At 41.1% G+C, this 20,047-nt stretch overlaps 1 protein-coding gene across 1 annotated transcript; it reads left to right on the top strand.

Annotated features, from left to right (window-relative positions):
* Positions 1–296: 296 nt before the first annotated feature.
* On the top strand, positions 297–10,481 carry SLC35G1 (solute carrier family 35 member G1). Its single transcript, XM_032793111.2, has 3 exons — positions 297–535; positions 7,483–7,663; positions 8,397–10,481. The coding sequence occupies exons 1-3, from the start codon at positions 304–306 to the stop codon at positions 9,154–9,156; spliced, it is 1,173 nt and encodes a 390-aa protein (XP_032649002.1). The 5' UTR covers positions 297–303; the 3' UTR covers positions 9,157–10,481.
* Positions 10,482–20,047: the final 9,566 nt, after the last annotated feature.

The raw sequence follows: 20,047 nt of genomic DNA, 5'->3' as shown, positions 1-20,047 counted from the left end.
GCGGCCCTGCCCCTGGGGAGAAGCGGCGATGCGGAGGTAGGATACCCCAGAGACCGGGGTCACTCCCTGGCTGAGGACAGGCGAGGGTTAGGAATTGGGGGCGCGCCCCGAGCCCACTGCTTCGGAAGCTGGGCGCCAGCAGCCGCCCTCCATCCGAAACGGGGCTGGGGCAAATACAAACCTCGCGCAGGCTGCAGCTAACTCCAGCCCAGGGGGCGGGGCCAGCGCATGCGCAGGAAGCCGGGTGTGAGCCAGCCGGCCGGCAGCAGTGAGCAGAGCTAACGAGAGTTCTCAGCTGGGTTCATGGTGCGGCACCTGGGTAGCGGCGGCGCTGCTGCTCTCCCCGTAGGAGGACGGGAGCCGGCGCCGCCGCGGAGCGAGGAGGAGGGTGAGGGGGGCGCGGGACACCACCGCCAGTGCCAGGCGGGCGCCATGGAGGCGGCGGGCGCCCAGGAGCCCGGAGGCGGTGGCTGTAGCTGTTGCTCACCCTCATCCCGGCCGTGCTGCAGGCTCCCGTGGGCACGGAAGACGCCCGGTGAGGAGGGGAGCCCGGCCGGTGGTGGGCGGGGGGGGACTTGTGCCCTGCCTGCGGTGTGGGCTCCCGGCCCCTCGGGGGGACACTGCCAGGCGGGGGAAGCGGGCACCGGGGCACATCCGACACGGTGCCTGGCGCAGGCTGTGCTCCTCGGGCCGCACCCCTGAGGGCGCCAGGCAGGCGAGTGCGCGATCTCCCGTCCCGGGGACAGCGCGGCCGCTGTCTTGTTCTGCCTTCGCGTGGGCTAACGGCCTGCGAACCCTGCCGCTCACAGCTCGCTCCCCTGCCTCAACGCTCGCCCGCAGGCGCCCTGGGAAGCAGCCCAATCTCGGCTTTCCACAGGGTTGGGCAACCACGAAGACGTGGCACGTGAGCATCGGGACACGTAGTTACGCGCGTTTGGACATCTTGCCCTCAAGTCTCCTGTTCCTTCATGCTTTCTGGTTTGTCCGTTCCCTCGGGCTAAAACAGTCTTAATTCGTTAAAGGTACAAGTATGGAGAAGTGAAGTCAGATTGCTTAGAGCCACCATCTTAGCTTTCCTTAGCACTATGTAACTTCATTAATGATCTTGATGATGGGATAGCTTGCACATTAAGTAAATTTGCAGATGACTCCAAGTTGGGGGGAGTGGTGGACACGCTGGAGGGCAGGGTTAGGATTCAGGGAGACTTAGACAAATTGGAGAAGTGGGCCACTTCAACAAGGACAAGTGCAAAGTCCTACACTTAGGACAGAAAAACCCCATGCACTGCTACAGCCTGGGGACTGTTTGGCTAAGTAGCAGTGCTGAAGAAAAGGATCTTGGGGTTATGGTAGATGGAAAGTTGAACATGAGCCTACAGTGTGCTCTTGTAGCCAAAAAGGCTAATAGCATACTGGGCTGTATTAGTAGGAGTGTTGCCAGCAGATCGAGGGATGTGTTTTATTCCCTCTAAATTGCGGCACTGGTGAGGCCGCATCTGGAATATTGTGTCCAGTTTTGGGCCACACACACACAAAAGGACATGTGAACAATTGGAGAGAGTCAGCGGAGGGCAAACAAAAAGTTAGAGACTGGAGCACATGACTTATGAAGAAGAGACTGAGGAACTGGGCTTATTTAGCCTGCAGAAGAGAAGACTAAGGGGGGATTTGATAGCACCTTCAACTACTTGAAGGGATGCTCCAAGAGGAGGAGCTAGGCTGTTCTCAGTGGTGACGGAGGACAGAACCAAGGAGCAATGGTTGAGTTGCAGTTGCGGAAGTCGAGCTGGATATTAGAAAAACTTTCTGACTAGGAGAGTGGTGAAGTATTGGAATGGGTTACCTAGGGAGGTGGTAGATATCTCCATACTTTAAGAGGGCTATTTAAAAGTCTGGCAGAACCGACAACCAGACTGCCTGGGATTATTTAGGGAAAATGGTCCTGCCTTTAGCAGGGGGTTGGACTAGATGACCTCATGAGGTCCCTTCCAACCTTTTGATTCTATGATTCTATGAACTTCGTGTTCAAAGGACTTTAGGATCCTCCCCTAACAAGACCCCACAGCATTCAGCACAGGTACAGAAATATCACTGTCCATTTTACATACTGGGAGACAAGGATACACAAAGCTTAAGTGACCTCTCCTGCCTAAGGCCACCCAGCAAGTGAGTGTCCAGAAGACTGAGAGATTCCTGGTTCCTAGCTTAAATGTTCATTTAACAAGACTGAACTTGCCTTACCCCTTACATCAAAGTCTCTGCTTTTGTTTTACCAAGCACTGAGATTGTCCCCACAAGATAAGCTCTACGGAAGCCAGCCAGTGCATAGGGCATTTGTTCTTGGATTGTAAACTTTGTGTGCCAGTTTTGAATGCTGAGTAAATTAAAATGACTTAGAGATAACGGACAATGAACTTTGGCCATGTAAGCAATATTTTCTGAACCATACTCTGCTTATAATGAAGAAGTATGAGGAAAAATCCACATACTTGTGAGGCCTCCACTATGAGGCTTCATTGGCAATACAGATACTTTACTTCACTTTATTTTCTCTGATAGTCTGTGAGGTCATTTTTACATTTTATATTTGGTTATTTTGATTAGAGCCCCATTAAATTCTTCTTTTTTTCCGGATTTTTGTGATTTCATTTTATTCATATGGGTCGGTCAGATCCTGCTTCTTTTAGGGATGGGGTGGGAGATCCTCCACTGACCGTGCTCTGCAAGTTCACGTAGTTTCTCAAGCTGGTCACAGTGCGAGACCGAGACCCACACCCACACCCTGACCAAAGCTGAGTGGTGCTGCAATCCCATGCCCAGAGCAGGGAGCTAGGCCCAGTCCTGTGGGGCAGGAGCCATCAGTGTGGGAGAGTGTTTCATTTCATTTAATTTTATACATTTTTTGTTTTGCAATTGCGAAAAACATGGGGCTCTAGCCATGATCCTGCAAAGATTTATGCAAGTGCTTGACTTTAGGAATATGAGTACTATAGATGGGTGCTTAACTGACTGAGCTGTATTATAAGCAAGGGTCCATGTCCTGAGCTTGTCTCCTGGAATTTGGGAAGTCCACAGACACAAATTTATTCCTCCAGCTTTCCTTAGGTCTGCCAGATAACTCGCTCTCATGAAGGTTAGGAGCTCTTCTTCTGGCCTTCCCTGCCTTCTGGTCTTGGTCAATGTCCTTTACCTTCTCTTGCCACCTCTCAACTGCCCGTTCAGTTTTTTTGGTAAACTAAGCATTATTTTTATTTGTATATATTTTGCAAGTGTAACAATTACACACATGAAACTTAGACATATTAAATGTAAATGCTCATAGTTTACAAGAAAACTGAGTGGGGCATGGGTCAGGAGGTACCTGTCTAGAGCTTAAAACAAGGGCTGGAGACTATCTAAGGGACTGGGGAGTGGAGCTGATTAGGGAACAGAACAAGGGAAACTAGTTCCCTAGAAGCTATGTAACACCTGCTCTGTTTAAATCTTTACACATCTAGTAGAGAAAGCTCAGGTGTCATTTAAAGCTTTCTTTTCCCAGTTCTCAGAGCTTTTCAAGCTGCTGGGCAATGATATTTTTGAACTGAAAACATGTTTGTTGGAGTGGTTGAGTGTCATGGTGGTAGAGGTTCATATAGGGGTCTGCAACCTTTCAGAAGTGGTGTGCCAAATCTTCATTTATTCACTCTGATTTAAGGTTTTGCGTGCCGGTAATACATTTTAACGTTTTTAGAAGGTCTGCCTCTATAAGTGTATAATATATACATTTTTTAAAATGTTTAATAAGCTTCATTTAAAATTAAATTAAATTTAAAATGCAGGGCCCCGCAGACCATTGGCCAGGACCCAGGTAGCATGAGTGCCACTGAAAATCAGCTCGTATGCTACCTTCGGCACACATGCCATAGATTGCCTACCTCTGGGTTAATATTTGCAGACTGCTATTAGGAATGTTGCCTTACTGTACTTTCTTTTCGGTATGTACTTTGAAAGAAAATAAACTTGAACAACTTTAATTCTTGTGTGGGGAGAGAGGGTCTTATTTAATTTTATTAGTATTTAGTTTATTGAGAAGCACTGTATTATTTCGTAAGTTCTTGCTTTGATAATCTGAGATACCACTGTTTTCAATTCTAGTGTTTTCTGATTATCTTTTTATTTTTCTGACAGTTCAGTGTTAGGTCACGATGGAGGAGTGCATTTTTCAGACATGCATAGTACACTGGATAGATTACTAAAGCTAAGAGTTCCCAGAAAATTTTCTTTCTTTTCTTCAAATCATAAACTTATACCAGATGTGGAAGCTCTTGCTTTAATTTGATTGGCTATTCATTTCAGGTTTCCCATTATTTTGGTTGACTTCTACTTGTTGTAGTAATGAAACATGCTACCATGCAGGAAATAAGAATTTGATATTCTGTTTTTGTGCTTCCCTCCCTGGACCAGCATGGGTTTGGATTTTCTCTTCCAGCTGTAGGTCACTGTGAGTCTCCTTACTTTAATATTTCAGGCAATAATTTTGAAGCGTGTGTGTGTGTGTGTGTGTGTGTGTGTGTGAGAGAGAGAGAGAGACTGACTGACTGACTGACTTGCACAATGGGGACAATTACATTATTCAGGGATTAAAATTTATGCTGGTCTTCAGTTGCTAAAAATCCTGGGCTAGTGCCAGAATAGCATAGAGGAATGAGTGACAATTTTGAGCGCTGTTTTCTTATGAGCTACTAGAGCTAAAACAAATGTTGCAATCAATTGGAAATGTCATTAATTTCCCCCTCTAGTGTGGCTTGAGATTTTGAACCTTAAAGTGACATCATTTTGCCTTCCCTGGTCCCTCTATCCCACTTCAATTCCAATCTGATTTTAATATCTGCTATCTTAAGAACTGTTAAAGCTGGACCCAATGTCATAAAACATTAGGCCTGCCTGGAATCCCATCTTTTAGATCAGAGGTGAGCAGACTACAGCCTGCTGGCCATATCGAGCCCATGGGACCGTCCTGCCCACCCCTGAGCTCCCGGTGGGGGAGGCTAGCCCTCGGCCCCTTCTCTGCTGTTCCCCCTCCCCCGCAGTGACACTGCCACGCAGGGAGCACTCTGGCCCGCCACTTGTGCCGGGCTGTGTGGCCTGCGCCCGCCCACCTCCCAGGCTTTCCAGTAAGCCAGTCTTGCCTCTCTGAGCGGCATGGTAAGGGGGTGGGCAGCCGTGGGGTTCGATAAGGGATAGGAGGTCCTGGGGGGCAGTTAGGGGCGGGTGGTCCCGGGAGGCAGTCAGGGAGCAAGGGGCGATTGGATGGGATGGAGGTTCTGGGGCAGGGAGTGGTCAGGGGATGGGGAATTGGGGAGGTTGGATAGCCATGGGCGTCCCAGGGTGGGGGCCTGTCAGGGGGCAGGGTGTGTGGATAGGGGACAGGGAGCAGGGGAGAGGGGTTGGATAGGGGTGGGGTCCCGGGAGGGGGCTGTCAAGGGACAAGGAGCAGGGGGGAAGGGTGGATGGGTCAGGGGTTCTGAGGGGGGCAGTCAGGGGTGGGAAGTAGCCTGGCCCCCACCCCCTATCTGGTGTGGCACAGCCTTCCCTACCCAGCCCTCCACACTGTTTCTCAACTCTGATGTAACCCTTGGGCCGCAAAGTTTGCCCACCCCTGTTTTAGATGTATAGAGCAGTTTCTCAACCTTTGAGTCCTGATCCCAAGGAGGGTCAAAATGGGCTGTGAACAAACTTTCTTAATTAAATATTGCAAATCCCTGTTTTGATTCTTTGTTGCTTGCTAGGCAACCTTCTGCTGTGTCCTGCCACATGGTTCCTTCTGCTCCCTGAGATCTGTAAGCCTCCCTGCCTCTCCCCTTATCTAAGAGGAGACATCTTTAATCACAACTAACTACTTCAGAGAGTGCCTGTTCCATTTATTATCTTAACACCATAACATATTATGCTTTTTGATATGTACAATCATGTTTTCCCTTCTAATGACATTAGAACTCCTTGCTGATATTGTACCCTTGTGAGTCTAACCTTCCTTCAATTAACAGTTCAGTGAGTAGAGTGTTCATCTTATTTTGCAAAGAGCTCCTGCTTTCTCTGGAGGCATGTTGGAGGTCACCAGCAGTTCATCTCCACCCCTTTTCCCATTTTGTGAATCACTGGGGAACATGAAGGGAGACCAGGAAGAGAGAGAAAAATGTCACTGAAGGGTGCCTGAAGTAGCAGGGAGCCTCAAGACCAGCAAAGAGGCAGAGTTAGGGACCTTCTTAAGGGGGGAAACTGGAAGAGGGAATCGGATGAATTCAAACTGGGATGAAACTCCTCTGGCTATAGAACTGGCAAAGATGAAAGGACTATTTAACAAGGCCATGACAATTGAACACTTGACTAGTTTTAAAATTATTTTAATTAAAAATCTTTCCATTTTAGTATCTGTTACAAGAAAATATTGGTAAATCCCCAAAACTCCAGAAATCCATAAAATAGATTTAAGGGGGCTGTGTTATGATGAAATGTGTGTTGCTTTATACTTGTTAAGGATAATGAATGTTTGTTTATATAGACAGTGTAAGTTTCACTTTATACTTAATGAATCATTTCCTTGATTTTTAAATGCTTAGGTTTTTTAGACAATGTGATAGGTAACTGTTGTCAGTTAGCAACCTTAACTGGCTTATTAAACAATTGGAATTTTAATGAAGTAAGGTGACACATATACCTTAAGGTTCACTGTTTCATGACCTGGCAGGAACCAGTACACTTCCACAACCAGTTATATTTTGTAAGCCTTGAACCTGGAGCAGTGGTCAGAAAAAAACCTGATCCATGTAATCCAGTGGTCCTTAAAGTTTTCACATCATGCCCTCCCCCCAGACAAGGTTTAAGGGGGCTGGGAGCGGTGCCACGGCTGGGGGCTGAGGTTGGGAGGCTGGGCTGGGGCCAGGAGTGGAGCCATGGCTGGGGATTGTGGGCAAGGGGAGGGGCTGGGAGTGGAGTTCCAGTCAAGGGCTAGGGGTGCAGCTGGGGGCAGTGCAGGACTGGGTGGTACTCGCCCTTTCCTTTCCCTCCCCTCCCCGTCTGCCATGCCTCCCTGAATGTTCCTCCATGCCCCTCTAGAATGGTGTGCCCCATGGTTTGGGGACCACTGATGCAGTGAATTTCTCAAATTACAATCAAATATTTTGATATTAGCCAAATAAGCTGACAATAAAATGTGATTTGTAAGGAGTATAATGCCAGTGTGTATTGAATTTCACCTCCTATACATCATATCCAAGAAAATATTAATAAGGGGCTATGTTGTGGACACAGGTGACTTGGAAGGTACTTACAATAAATAAAAGTGGTAGTTTTCTCTGTTTCTTTTGCCTTCCCACCCCTTGCTGCTTCCCCCATATAACTACATCATTTGGACAATCATACGGTATTTTCAAATACAGCTGAAAAACCCACCATTAGCTAAATTACTATTAGTTACTAACTGGAATTTACTATCTGTTGCAGGAACAAAGAAGAAATTCACCTGCATGGGACTTGGCCTGTTTTATACCATATTGTCTGCCTTCCTTTTCTCAGTGGCTTCTTTATTTCTTAAAAAAATTGAAGATGTACATTCAGTGGAAATCAGTGCATTTCGATGTGTTTTCCAAATGGCATTTGTTCTTCCTGGTTTAATATACTACAAGTAGGTATTGTGTCTAAATACAAAATCTTGTGAGGTACCTAATCTTCTGTAGGTAATATTATATCCACAGCTATCATTAACTAAACTGGAGGGTAAATCTGACTGCAAGTATTATTTTAATACAGGCTTTAACTGAAGAAGTGAAATGTCTCAGAAACATTTGTAACCCCACTAAATAAATGGCATTGGTTTTTTTTTTAATGACGTTGAGATTCACAAAACATGTCTGAGGGTTTTTTAAGTCAGGCTTGACAAAGCCCTGGCTGGGATGATTTTGTTGGGGATTGGTTCTGCTTTGAGCAAGGGATTGGACTAGATGACCTCCTCAGGTCCCTTCCACCTCTGATATTCTATGATTTTATGAAATATTTTGAGCCTCTGAGCAGTAGGAGAAGGGACTATTCCAAAAATACCTCACTGAAACTCTGAGATATTATCCTTAAAAATAGAAATTCATTAGTAGGGTTTCTCTTATTTTCAATGGGGTCATTTTGCAAGCAGTACTATAGTGCCTAGCACAGTGGGATCTTGATTCTGATGGAGGCTTCTGGGTGTTAACAGTAATTCAAAAAAATCTCTGCAGAGAACCAAGTTAAGGTATTCTGACAGTTTCATGATGAAAAGTCCCTCATTTGAGGGTATGAATGTAGTGAAATGTAATTAAATGTTTGATTATGAATCATCAGACAATGAGATCAATGTGATTATATCTTTGTTTTTCTTTAATTTTCAGAACAGGGTTTCTGGGACCAAAAGGTAAACGAGTTTTTCTTTTCTTTCGAGGATTCCTTGGCTCTGGTGCGATGATTCTTCTCTACTATGCTTTCCAAGTAATGCCTCTAGCTGATGCCACTGTTATAACTTTCAGCAGTCCAGTTTTTACATCATTGTTAGCTTGGATATTTCTCAAGGAGAAATACAGCCTTTGGGATCTTCTGTTTACCCTCTTTACAATCACTGGAGTGGTGCTTATTGCAAGACCGCCTTTTCTGTTTGGATCCAGTATTACAGGGATTGAAGGAAACTATACAAATCATCTTAAAGGAACAATAGCTGCTGTTGTAAGTGCAGTATCAACAGCTTCAACTTTTGTTATATTAAGAAAGATGGGAAAATCTGTGAGTTATTTTTTGTCTATTTGGTATTATGCAGTAATTGGATTAATTGAATGCATTGTAGCACTGTTTGTAATAGATGAATGGACTTTACCATATTGTGGTACAGATAGACTTCTCCTAATATTAATTGGACTGTTAGGGTTAGGGGGTCAGATATTTATCACAAAAGCATTACAGATAGAGAAGGCTGGTCCTGTTGCCATAATGAAAACAATGGATGTGGTGTTCGCTTTTATCTTACAGATTCTTTTCCTCAATCATCTACCAACTTGGTGGACGGTGGGTGGTGCCCTTTGTGTAGTAGCCAGTAGCTCTGGAACTGCCATTCGTAAGTGGCAACACAATTCAAAAAAGGCTAAAGAAAATGAAATCTAGCAAGTCAGACACTGTTTCATCACAGAAACAAAGATAAGCATCATAATCTTGGAAAAATATATCTTATAGTAAGATATATTTTATTTATTTAAAATATTTCATTTATTTAACTATTACCAAATTGTCCCCAAGAAAAGGAGTCAGATGACTTTCAAGCAGCATAGCAGATGTTTTAACTAGATGGTTCTGCCTATGCTACTCAGTGTCATACTGAGCAAGGCATTGGTGTATTTTCACAGATCTTGCTTTCTCTGTTTCCTGATTGCTGTCTTAAACAGGCAGTAACTATCTACAGAAGCTTATATTTTTCTTTCCCACAAATTAGTGTTGTTCCTTAAACATTTTGGGCCTTATTCTCCACTTCTTATACTTTATATGGTCACTCATTTTTAAAGTGGGAGTAAAAGTCTATCATTCTAATGTTGTAATTTGCATTCACTTACTACAGGTATAACTGCATAGAATAGGAGCAAAGCAATGGTGTCTAATTATTTTTTTCTTAACTCTACACCAAGTTTTTTTTATTTTTAATCTTACAAGTGTTTAGTGACAGTTTCATGGATACACTTGCTCCAAGAAGTTAGGGCCCCATTCAGCAAAAAGAAACAACAACAAAATAATCTAGTTTCTGTACAACAGACTTGCGAGGCTAACTTTTAAGTTAAAGTGACTTTCCCAATAGACTGTCACATTTGATTTACTACTTCTTTAGTTGCTACAATTTCAGTGATGAAAGAAAATGGTTGTTAATATAGCCCTTTGTTAATTGACCATTTCTTATGCTACAAAATGTTATGCTGTAGTTGCACTATTCTGAAGTCTATGCAAAAATATATTTTATTTATATTTTTAGGTATTTAATTTAGATTTCTCAAAATGCTGTTCAACAAATTTTTTAATACTTTGTATACAAAGTATTTTTGTGAAAAAAGTTGCACTTTTCTTGGCTGCAGTTATGTTGTTTTAAAGTTTTATTGTAAAACCTCCCATTTCTTGTTTCACTAGCTAATGAAAGGTATTTAGAGATTCCACAAACAGCACTGGTTAGCCAGCGTCATAGTGACGAATATACAAAATGTACCCTGCACTCCTCACATGTCATCTTTAATGTTTGAAGTCTACTTTTTGATAGCAATGACTACGGTAATATTAAAATATAGAGTTCAGTTTCCCAGTTATATGGGCAGGAAGAGATGATCACTATAATACATAGTGGTTTCCCAAATGGATTGTGATCTACTGGTGGGTCTCAGTCCAATAGAGTTTTAAGATTTAATTTTTACTTTGCTGTGACCCCTTACACTGTGCCCTGTGGAGTTCTTCAATCATTTACATTGTTTGTATAAAAGATTTTCCTCTTTCAGAAAAGAAGAAAATCTTTTATACAAGAATACATCCTGTGTGTGGAAACAAACATAAAATAATGGATATAGTCTTATCTTGATGCACAGATATTTGTACATGTACCATCACTTTCATGAGAGAAATTGTTAAACAACTGTTGCATTCCACTCGGCAGTGGTTTGGGTGAAGTGATTCCTGCATGTATAACACTAGTAAACTGCTTTAGGATGGTTCTAGAAGAAATGAGCCATATTTGTGTAAGATTGCCTCAGAATATATCCTGTGGGCTTGAGGCTGCTTTTGTTGATATCAAGATCAAAACTCTAGGGAAAGGAATTAAGGAAACTTTTTAAAAAAGATGAAAATATAACCTGATCCAGTTTCAACAATACAGAATCATAAGTATTATGGAGGGTTGTCTCTTTTAGAAATGATGTTGAAAATGTTTGAATCCTATATTGACCCTGAATTATTATAAATTGATGCATATTTAGCATGCATTTAGTAGCCTGCATTACTGAAGAAAGGTTATGTTGTCTTATTATATATGAATATTTACTTAAGCATAGAAAATATGCAGATCTGAAGACAGTTTATTGGTTTAGTAACTTTGGAACAAATCTTTTTCTCAAGTTTTCTTGTTCAAACCTTCATCTTAAATGTAACTTACTGTCTTTGGTAAACGAGATATAGCTAGTCAGTCTTAAAATTGAAATTTTCATTAATCCTTTGCTGGTATCTGTTAGCAAACTGGCAAAGTAATTTTTCTTTGTCCAAAGCTATGTGATTTCTTTGGGGTTCTCCATGACCATTCACACTCATTACTCCCAAACTTTCTCACAATATTGCATGTATAGAAAGAAGGAAAACAATAAACCTGGTTTTGCTTTCTGTTTGAACTACACATTTTTTTGTTGTCCCAGATGTTTTAGGGCATGATGGTACAAGGTGTTGAGTATCTGGTTATGTGCATCTCCCAATGAAATCAGTGGGAGTTGCAGGCATTCACTATCTTGCAAGATAGGGCTTATATTGTGTTACTTTCTTTATGAATCAAGCTAAGCAAATTCCTTTTATAACACTTTTTGCTCTTTAAAAAGGGCAATGCCTTCATTTGTATTTTAAAAATGCCTTCATTTGTATTTTAGATGGTGGTTGCTCAAACAACATGGAGAGGAAGAGCTTCATTATAGTGATATATAGTAGTGCTGATATTTTATTTGTCCTGTTTATAAAGCATGATTTTAGGCATCTACAGCTTGCCTTCCCAGATTCATTTTTAATAGTGTAAATAATTTTAAATATTGTATGTTTTTTGAAGCACTTTAAAACAGATTTTTTTAAAACCCATTTCAGATGCTTTTTTTCCTTCTAAAACTGTAGCTAAGAAGTTAAATTTTATGAACAGTTTTGAAGAAAATAGTTATGAAATGGCTAAAATAACTGCTTTAAAATGCAGTAGCTGCTGAAAATGCTTCTCTTTTAATAAGTTATACTGGGCATTCAAATATCTGTTTTTCAGGCACTTATACTGCAGACTTTAAAACTACATCAGGTTGAAACTTAGTTATCAGGTAATTTTTTTGGATTTCAGGTGCTATTTTGCCAGCCTCTAAACTAGAAACATAGCATTAATGTTTAACATCTTTTAGTGTCCTTTAAAACGTTTTTAGTAAATTGGACAAATGTACTGTATTTCTTAGGAATTTTTTCTTAAGGAATATTATGCAATATTACTGCATACAATTTTTATCATATAAAGATCTGTTGAAATCAATGGGACACTTGTAACCACTGATTTCAGTAGCTCCTAAATAGAAAAAAATTATAAATAAAATGTCGTCCTGCACAAAAATGCAGGGTCAAAAGATTAAATATTTACTGATGCATTGACCGGAGCATGTGCTATTTTACTAGGCAAAAATCAAATGAAATCAGCTGCTATGACTTCAGTAGGACTTTACAACCTTAGAGCCCTACTTGCCTGAATTATACTCAAGGCTTGTGGCCCAAAAGTCTTCATATGGCGACTGTACAGCAGGCCAACATATCCAGGGTTTATTTGGTTGTGAAAAGCCCTAAAGAAAATTCAACTTCTGCACCAGGGTTTTAAGAACGTGCATAAGGGAGAAACGGGATATACATGTAACTGAAATCCCTGCATACTAAACTACCTGTCCAGTGTCTGGTTCTCTTTCCTCCTAGTATCCTAGTGCTGCAAAGGCTTTGGGAGTTACTGCACCAATAGTGTTTGAGTAACCCCTTGTGTAGCACCATTGATGGGTGATGTGAGTCCAAGCCAATTATGAGCTTTTTGCTGTCAAACTTTAAGTTAGAATCATGTTTTCCCACTTCCAAATGCTCAGATGTTGTTCTGCAATAGATAGAAGCTTCTTCCTCTGATTACATGTCATGATGAGATGGGCTTACCATTCTTGATCACCATTTGGTGGGAAGAAATCTCTTGTTGAGCTTCATTCAGGAACTGTCTGCTAGGGAAATGTTAATTTCTAGCTAGTCAGTCTCTCCAAAATTTCTCCCTTTGCTGTCTGGCATTTAGTCAACCAGGAGAATCTGTTTCCCAGCTCCAAGTTAGGGACTCCACTAAATGTGCAAGATACATCTCCAGCATTGGTCCCGTAAGTACAATTGGATGCAGTCATGGACTTTGGAAGGTGGCAGGGTTGGCAATGCTGGCAGCAAGAGTGCAACATTGATTTTTGCCATTACATAGCTGCTATCAAGAGAGTTCAGTCTCTTGACTGTCAGCATGTCCAAAGAGGAGTGTGGTGGCTCTGTGAGCTTGCAGCTGGGGAAGGGATTTTGGGCTTGATGTACCTCAGCACATTAGTATACAGCCCATACTGTATTGTCACTCATACAGTTTATTGGAGTGGGTAATTTTATATACTACATGAGGTACAGTTTTACAAAAAATGGGCTAAAAATCAGATACTCCTAGCACTAATTGAAGAATCTCTGTATCTATTATGTAGTTAAATGTCTGTGAAATCATATGTTTTGTAGAAGTTACTGTTTCTGGTGTCTACTGATATATTTTTGAAAGATGATTTTAATTCCTGTATCTTGAAATGTTAAGAATATTTTCATAAGAGGTTTATATTTCATAATTGCTAATAAAATGAATATGAAGAATAAACAAGTTTGGTTTTCATTTGGTTAATAGAACAACTCTAAACATAACCTTTAACAGAGAACAGCTGATCAACCAGAGTCTATGGACCTAACTTTTAAAGGTGTTGAGCACCTACATCTCCAGTTGAAATCAATGAAAACTGTGGGTGCTCAGTATTTGTGAAAATCAAATCTATATTTTCTGCTTCTGGTTTTCTTTAAACTTTGGGAATCAGGGCCTGATTACACTGAGTCCCTTGTAGTCATAGTCCATGCTTCACCTATTCTCAGAATGCGGTGAACCAATATTGGCTAAGCTTCCCTAATTACTTGTGCCAATACATTCAACAACTTGCACGCAATGACCTGACTCTGTTGCTGTGTGCTAACTGTACATCTATACAGAGATACCCATTGCTGAAGTCTGTAGCAGCACTGCTGCAGACTATTTTTTATACTGTGGAACCCACTCACTGAGCAGTGTATACAAATATTACACACAAACTATGTTAAAAGAACATGAAGATTATAAAGTGAAATAGTCAAAAGTTAGGAAATGCCAGAATTAAGGTTTCCTGCGAAACCTTTAATCTTGGCATTTCCTAACTTTTGAGCATTTAATCAGGTCATCCTGTGGTATATATTATAATACAGTCTGTAATTACATGATCACAATTATTTTTCCCCTCACAGGATCCTAGTCTCATCTAGTGTGCAGGACCAGTGGTACTGAATTAATGGGCAGCTAGTCAATGTGTGACTTTAGGCCTTATCTACTGCACAATATTCAAATCCTGCTTTGAAGGCAAAATTTTTAATTTCTGCATGGTTTTTTCTATGGTGCTATTCACTGTAATATCCAAGTACTTCACAAACATGAATGAATTATCTTCACAATGCTGCTATGAGTTAAGGGGATACTATTGTCCTCATTTTACAGATGAGGAGCTGAGGCACAGAGAGATTTAAAATCAAATGGATCAACTAATTTTGGGTGCCCAGTTTCAGATGACTAGAACATGATTTTCAAAGTAATTAGCATTATGTAGCACTGTGTTCAAATTATAGCTCCCATTGACTTAAGTTGTAGCTGTGAGTCCAAATTAAACCCCAGACTCTCAAGTCAAGCACCCGGAAAATAAGGAACACACAATTTATGACCACCTGTGGAAAAAGTTGGTTTAAATGATGTGTCCAGCATCACATAGGAACTGTGTGACAGAGGCAGGGATATCAGTGCTCCAGAGCAGCATTCAAGTGTCTTAATCATGAAAGCATCCTTTCTGCCAGCAGTCCCTTGCCTCATTCACTTTACACTTTCCAGCTTCTGCAACAAATGAAGCAGTCCTCCTACAGACAGTAGCCGCCTTCATGACAACCTCGACTTATCCCCAGAGTAAGCCTATCGTGTACTGGGAGACAGAAGTGATATAGAAAAAAATATATGATCATAACTTACACACAAGGGGCAAAATTAAGGTTGAGATCCAGGCTAAAACATTTTAAGTTATGTTAACTGGCCATGTTTCTGTGTAGGCTCCCCCCAGGCTAACACACTGACAGCTAACATGGCTTCAGATATGTTGGCCTTCATTTAAACACAATTTAAAGCCCTGTTAAAATTAATACAATTGAAAAACACCCTTTTTGCCTGCTAAAATGGTGCTGATATCAGTGCCTACCACAAGCAATGTACTTGGGTTAATTAAACTTCACATCACATCAACCTTCATAATCTATCCATTATGAAGCTCATGCTGTTTTATTAAAAATAGTACTTAATATGGTCAGGAAAGTTTAGAACAGCTTTTAAAGTGGGGAAAGGAAGTAACTTGCCATGGAAGAGTAGCTCTGCTGGCAATTGATATAATGGGAACTTTACAGATTTAGGTTGAAGTTATTGCTCATAACAACACCATCATCTTTAAATTGAATACATTTAAATAACTAGATGTTTATAATTATAGCACCAGTTTTCTCTCAAATCAGAATTTTACATCTGACCTAATTTGGGGAAGGGCTGAGCCAGTTCAGCTAAAACAGAAACACCCGTCATGCTTTATCGGTATCCTGGATCAACCCAGAAACCACTTAATATTTTGTGATCCAAGTGTTACTTCCCATTTCTTATCTTCATGGAAAATTTGAAAGACAAGCCACAGTGTTCAAATGCCAGCTTTGTCTGATACTACACAAAAGCTACTCTAATTTTGTTCAGATATAACTCCTGAACATGTTAATTTCAGTATAGTACTCCTGGATTGTGTTTAAAATTGAACATTAGGCTTGTCTGCACTAGAGCAGTTTAGTGTTGAAACAGTCATTTACAGCTCCCCAGAATGCCTCTAATACATATCACGTGCTTAACACGTTAAAGAGAAAACAGAGTGAGAAGGTTCATTATATAAGAAGAAATTATTAATAGTATCTGTTGTGCTACCCAACAGCTGCTCCTTCTTCTCCCCTTCCAAAATATAAACTTAGCATATAGTTTCTTGTTTCCTCCCATTCTCTGAGCATGCAGCATAACCCCTATAGTGACCTCTGTCACAGATATGGCAGGAGAGAACTAATTCTAGGTTGAGGAGTCCTGTAGAGAATCTTGCTTACCCTTGAACCTGGCCTTGGGGAGATCCTTTTCTGGATCGTATGGAGAAAATATCAAGAAAAAGGAAGTTACTTACATCTCAAACGCCAATTGCAAGGTATGGTCTCTATCTGTATTCCACTGTGACTATGCATGCTCTCCTTGCACCTGAGACTGGAGAAATCTTGCAAGTAGTGTCTTTTGGTCAGCTCCTGCACCCCTTGCTCTCCTCATACTCCATACAAAGGGTATAATGGGAGGGTGAATTGACCACCTCTACAATTCCTTCACTATTGAGAATCTAGTCATGATCCAAAGCAGAGGGGAAGGACTCTGGGTAGTGGAATACAATAGGAATCACACATCTTGAATTCTAGTTACAGGGCAAAAAAAGTTCCCTTTCTTTTTTGAGTTCTGATACCTATGTGTATTCCACTATGGGTCATTGGCAGTACTCAGAGGGGAAGTGGGTGCAAGGATGCAGGTATTATAGTTGCTTGTAGAACCGCTGTCCCAAAGGATGTGTCAGCAGAGGAGTGTTGGACCAAGACATAATGTCTCTTGAATGTCTTAATGGATCTCCACATAGCTGACCTGCAAATGTTAAGGGCACTGTTTGCCATTGGGGACCTTACCCCATCTGGGAGAGGGAGCTATCTCAACTGATACAGTAGGATACAGTGAGAGATCCACTTGGAGATCTTCTGATAGGATGTAGCTTGATCTCTGACTTATTCTGGTATGGCAATGATCTAGATGACTTACTGATCAGTGTTGCTCAGGTAAAAAGTCAAAGCTTGTCTTATGTTGAGGGAATGAAGTCTCCTTTCCTTGCCAGAGGCATAGGGCTTTGGAAAAAATGCAGGTAAGTGAATTGACTGATTTATGTGAAATCCTGAAACTAACTTAGTAGTGAATTTCAGTCATAGTAAGATTTTGTCTTTATGGAATATTGTCTATTATGGATCAGCCCTTACTGCCTTGAGTTCACCTACCCTTCTGGCTGAATTTGGGCTATAGTTTATTTGGGCTTTCTGTTTGATTAGATGGATCTATGCATGTACATTCTATTAGTGTAGATCTGACACTTTAACAAAGCCCCATACTGTTTTATAGGGTATAGAATAGGATATCAGGATTTGGAAGGGACCTCAGGAGATCGAGTCCAACCCCCTGCTCAAAGCAGGACCAATCCTCACCTCAACTAAATCCCCCTTAAGGATTGAACTCACAATGCTAGGTTTAACAGATCAATGCTCAAACCACTGAGCTATTGCTCCCCCTAATCTCTGCACTGTGTTCTAAACCTGGGCTCTGACTTAGGTTTAAGTCCAAGTCCCTCTTCCTTCCACACACAAATCAGTCTGACTGAGTATCCTGATAGGGGGGTGCATCAGAGCCTAAATTGTGCTATGTCTTGGGTCTGTTATTTTGCAGTGTGGATGCAGCTCAATCTGCAGACTCAGCCAGAGGTCTGTGTCATGCAGTATTAATTCAGTGTAGATGCTCAACTACATGCTTGGAAATAGAGTCCACAGCCCTGGGTTTACAATGCAGTGCAGTGTATCCGTATCCATAGAGTCTGACAGCTAGACGGCAACCTGTATATGTTATGGCAAGGATGGTGGGTGACACTAAACTAATGAGAAAAGGCTTTGTCAGCTGAATCACAGCACTGTGTATCAGCAACATATGCATAAATATTGTTCCAAATAGGCAGCTAGCTCTTGGTTAAGCAATGGCTTTGTGCAAAACACTCCCACAGTCAGATCCACAGTCACTGGTCCTGCCTATTAGGCAGGGGAAAACTTAGAACTGCTTTTAATTTCATAGCCCTGCTAGTGCACAGCAATTTGCCAACTATTTAGAGGGCTGTATGTGGATCTTGAGAGGAAGATATAGCCCTAACAAAACATTATATACATTTTCTCGGTAATAAGGACTATGAAATTCTTTAAACTACAGTCCTTTCTTTGTATTATAATGCCCATACCTCCTTTCTAACAGTAGATGGTGCTACGCCTAATCATAATGAATCTAAAAAACTGTTCAAGGGTATGAATTTAAACACAAAATACAGGTCATTCAAAAGTTAAGATTTGCTCATAGTGCCTTAGCACTGTTGTACATATTGTATATTATGATCTAAGTTTCAGTTGGCCTAAATTGGTTCAAAACACTGTATGCAGTATATGTCATTTTACAGTTAATCTAGATGCATTGGCCCATGTGCTCCTCTCCACTGTTCAAAGCAAAGGATAGCAAACTGCACCTGAAAGCCAGCAGAGACTCCTCTGCATTCTCCCATGCTCCTAACAACATCTCACACCCTGACTCAAATTAAAAACCTGTATCCACAAGATAGGGGCATGTTGGCAGTGCCATCTCTCTGAAATTTGTCCTTTGTCCTAAACAGTCCTTGCAGATATGCTCTGTGTACTACTACTAGGGTGTTGGAAAATAACAAAGTTCTCACTTTTTGGTTGAGTACAGCAAAGTCAGATACTTTATTTTTTCTTTACAATTGTATAGAGGGAGGGAGTGCCCTAGGACACAAGGTTTCCTCAGTCCTAGGCAGGTCTCTCTACAGGTAAACAATTACAGAAAGCATTTATACTTTTTGTTACATACAATAATAAGCAACAGCTGCATTTTATTTATACATAGGTCATTTTGATATTTTATTTTTTTATTTTTATTTAGATGCCAGTCTACATTTCTTATTATTAACACAAGGTCGCAACAACTTCTCACACAGTTCTTTTCCATTTGCCTGACACAATCCTTGCTTCTACAAATCTCGCGTTATTAGGGTTACAGCTAGCCTAACTCTTGCTAACAAAAACTGTCATGCATTAAAATCCCCGTCAGCTCTTCCTCTATTTCCACAAGGGTGATCAGACAGTGTGAAAAATCAGGACGGGGGTGGGGGATAATATAAGAAAAAGCCCCAAATATCCAGACTGTCCCTATAAAATCGGGACATGTGGTCTTCCTAGCTACTACTCAGGCAAGGGCTATGAGTGTTTCAGATCCTATTTCCTAAGCGTCTCGCTCTAGACGGGTGTGCCAGATGCCTCCAACTGCCAAGCATTTCCCAGGGCCCCTATCCATCCTGTCTGCACGACCCACTCCTTCCCAACTGCTGTAGTACCTTCCCCTCCCAGTGATCTATATTCTTCCAAAGCAAAGAAGCAACAGGTTCACTACTAAGTTTTGTTTCTTTATTTCAAACTCATAACAACTTAAATGGGCTTCAGTCGCATCAGTTTCAAAATCAGCAGAACTTGAAGGATTCTGAACTAGCAGACTAGAAAGTATCTTCCATGCATTTCTGGTATTGACTGAAGTTTAAATATTATCTCAGAAATCAACATGCATCACTTTAAAAGTCAAGAACAGCCTCTCTAAGGAAGGAGGGTTATATTGAAATGAGAAAGCTGCAGCAGGATGGGAGAGAAATTTTTGATGAATGAGCATGAGGGGCCATGGCAAAGACACGACTGCTTATTGGCACCAGCAGGTGTCACTATAATAGAATTTGTTTTGATAGTTGTCTGGGCAATTTACAAACATGAACAGAGAATAAGAGGGAGTTTAGAATTACTTGTAAATTGTATGATTAAAGCACCTTGCTCTGTTGCAAAATACCTAACTACTTTATATTTTTATTTTCAAAAGAAAATTACAAGAGGAAATATACATTCCCATTAAGGTACCATAAAACTATTCAGCCACAATCAGGTGCTGATCAGGAACTGAGACAAAAAGCCTTTTACTTAATATATATATATATATATATATATATATATATATATATATATA

The sequence above is a fragment of the Chelonoidis abingdonii genome, chromosome 15 (assembly GCF_003597395.2).
Source record: "Chelonoidis abingdonii isolate Lonesome George chromosome 15, CheloAbing_2.0, whole genome shotgun sequence".
NCBI lineage: Eukaryota > Metazoa > Chordata > Testudines > Testudinidae > Chelonoidis > Chelonoidis abingdonii.
This window is presented reverse-complemented; position numbering and strand designations above follow the sequence as displayed.

Bases quoted from the DNA above. Each gene is read 5' to 3' on its own strand.
- SLC35G1 (XM_032793111.2), top strand. From the start codon at position 304: ATGGTGCGGCACCTGGGTAGCGGCGGCGCTGCTGCTCTCCCCGTAGGA. The intron at 536-7,482 runs GTGAGGAGGGGA...TATCTGTTGCAG, and splicing joins GTGGGCACGGAAGACGCCCG to GAACAAAGAAGAAATTCACC. The intron at 7,664-8,396 runs GTAGGTATTGTG...TTTAATTTTCAG, and splicing joins CCTGGTTTAATATACTACAA to AACAGGGTTTCTGGGACCAA.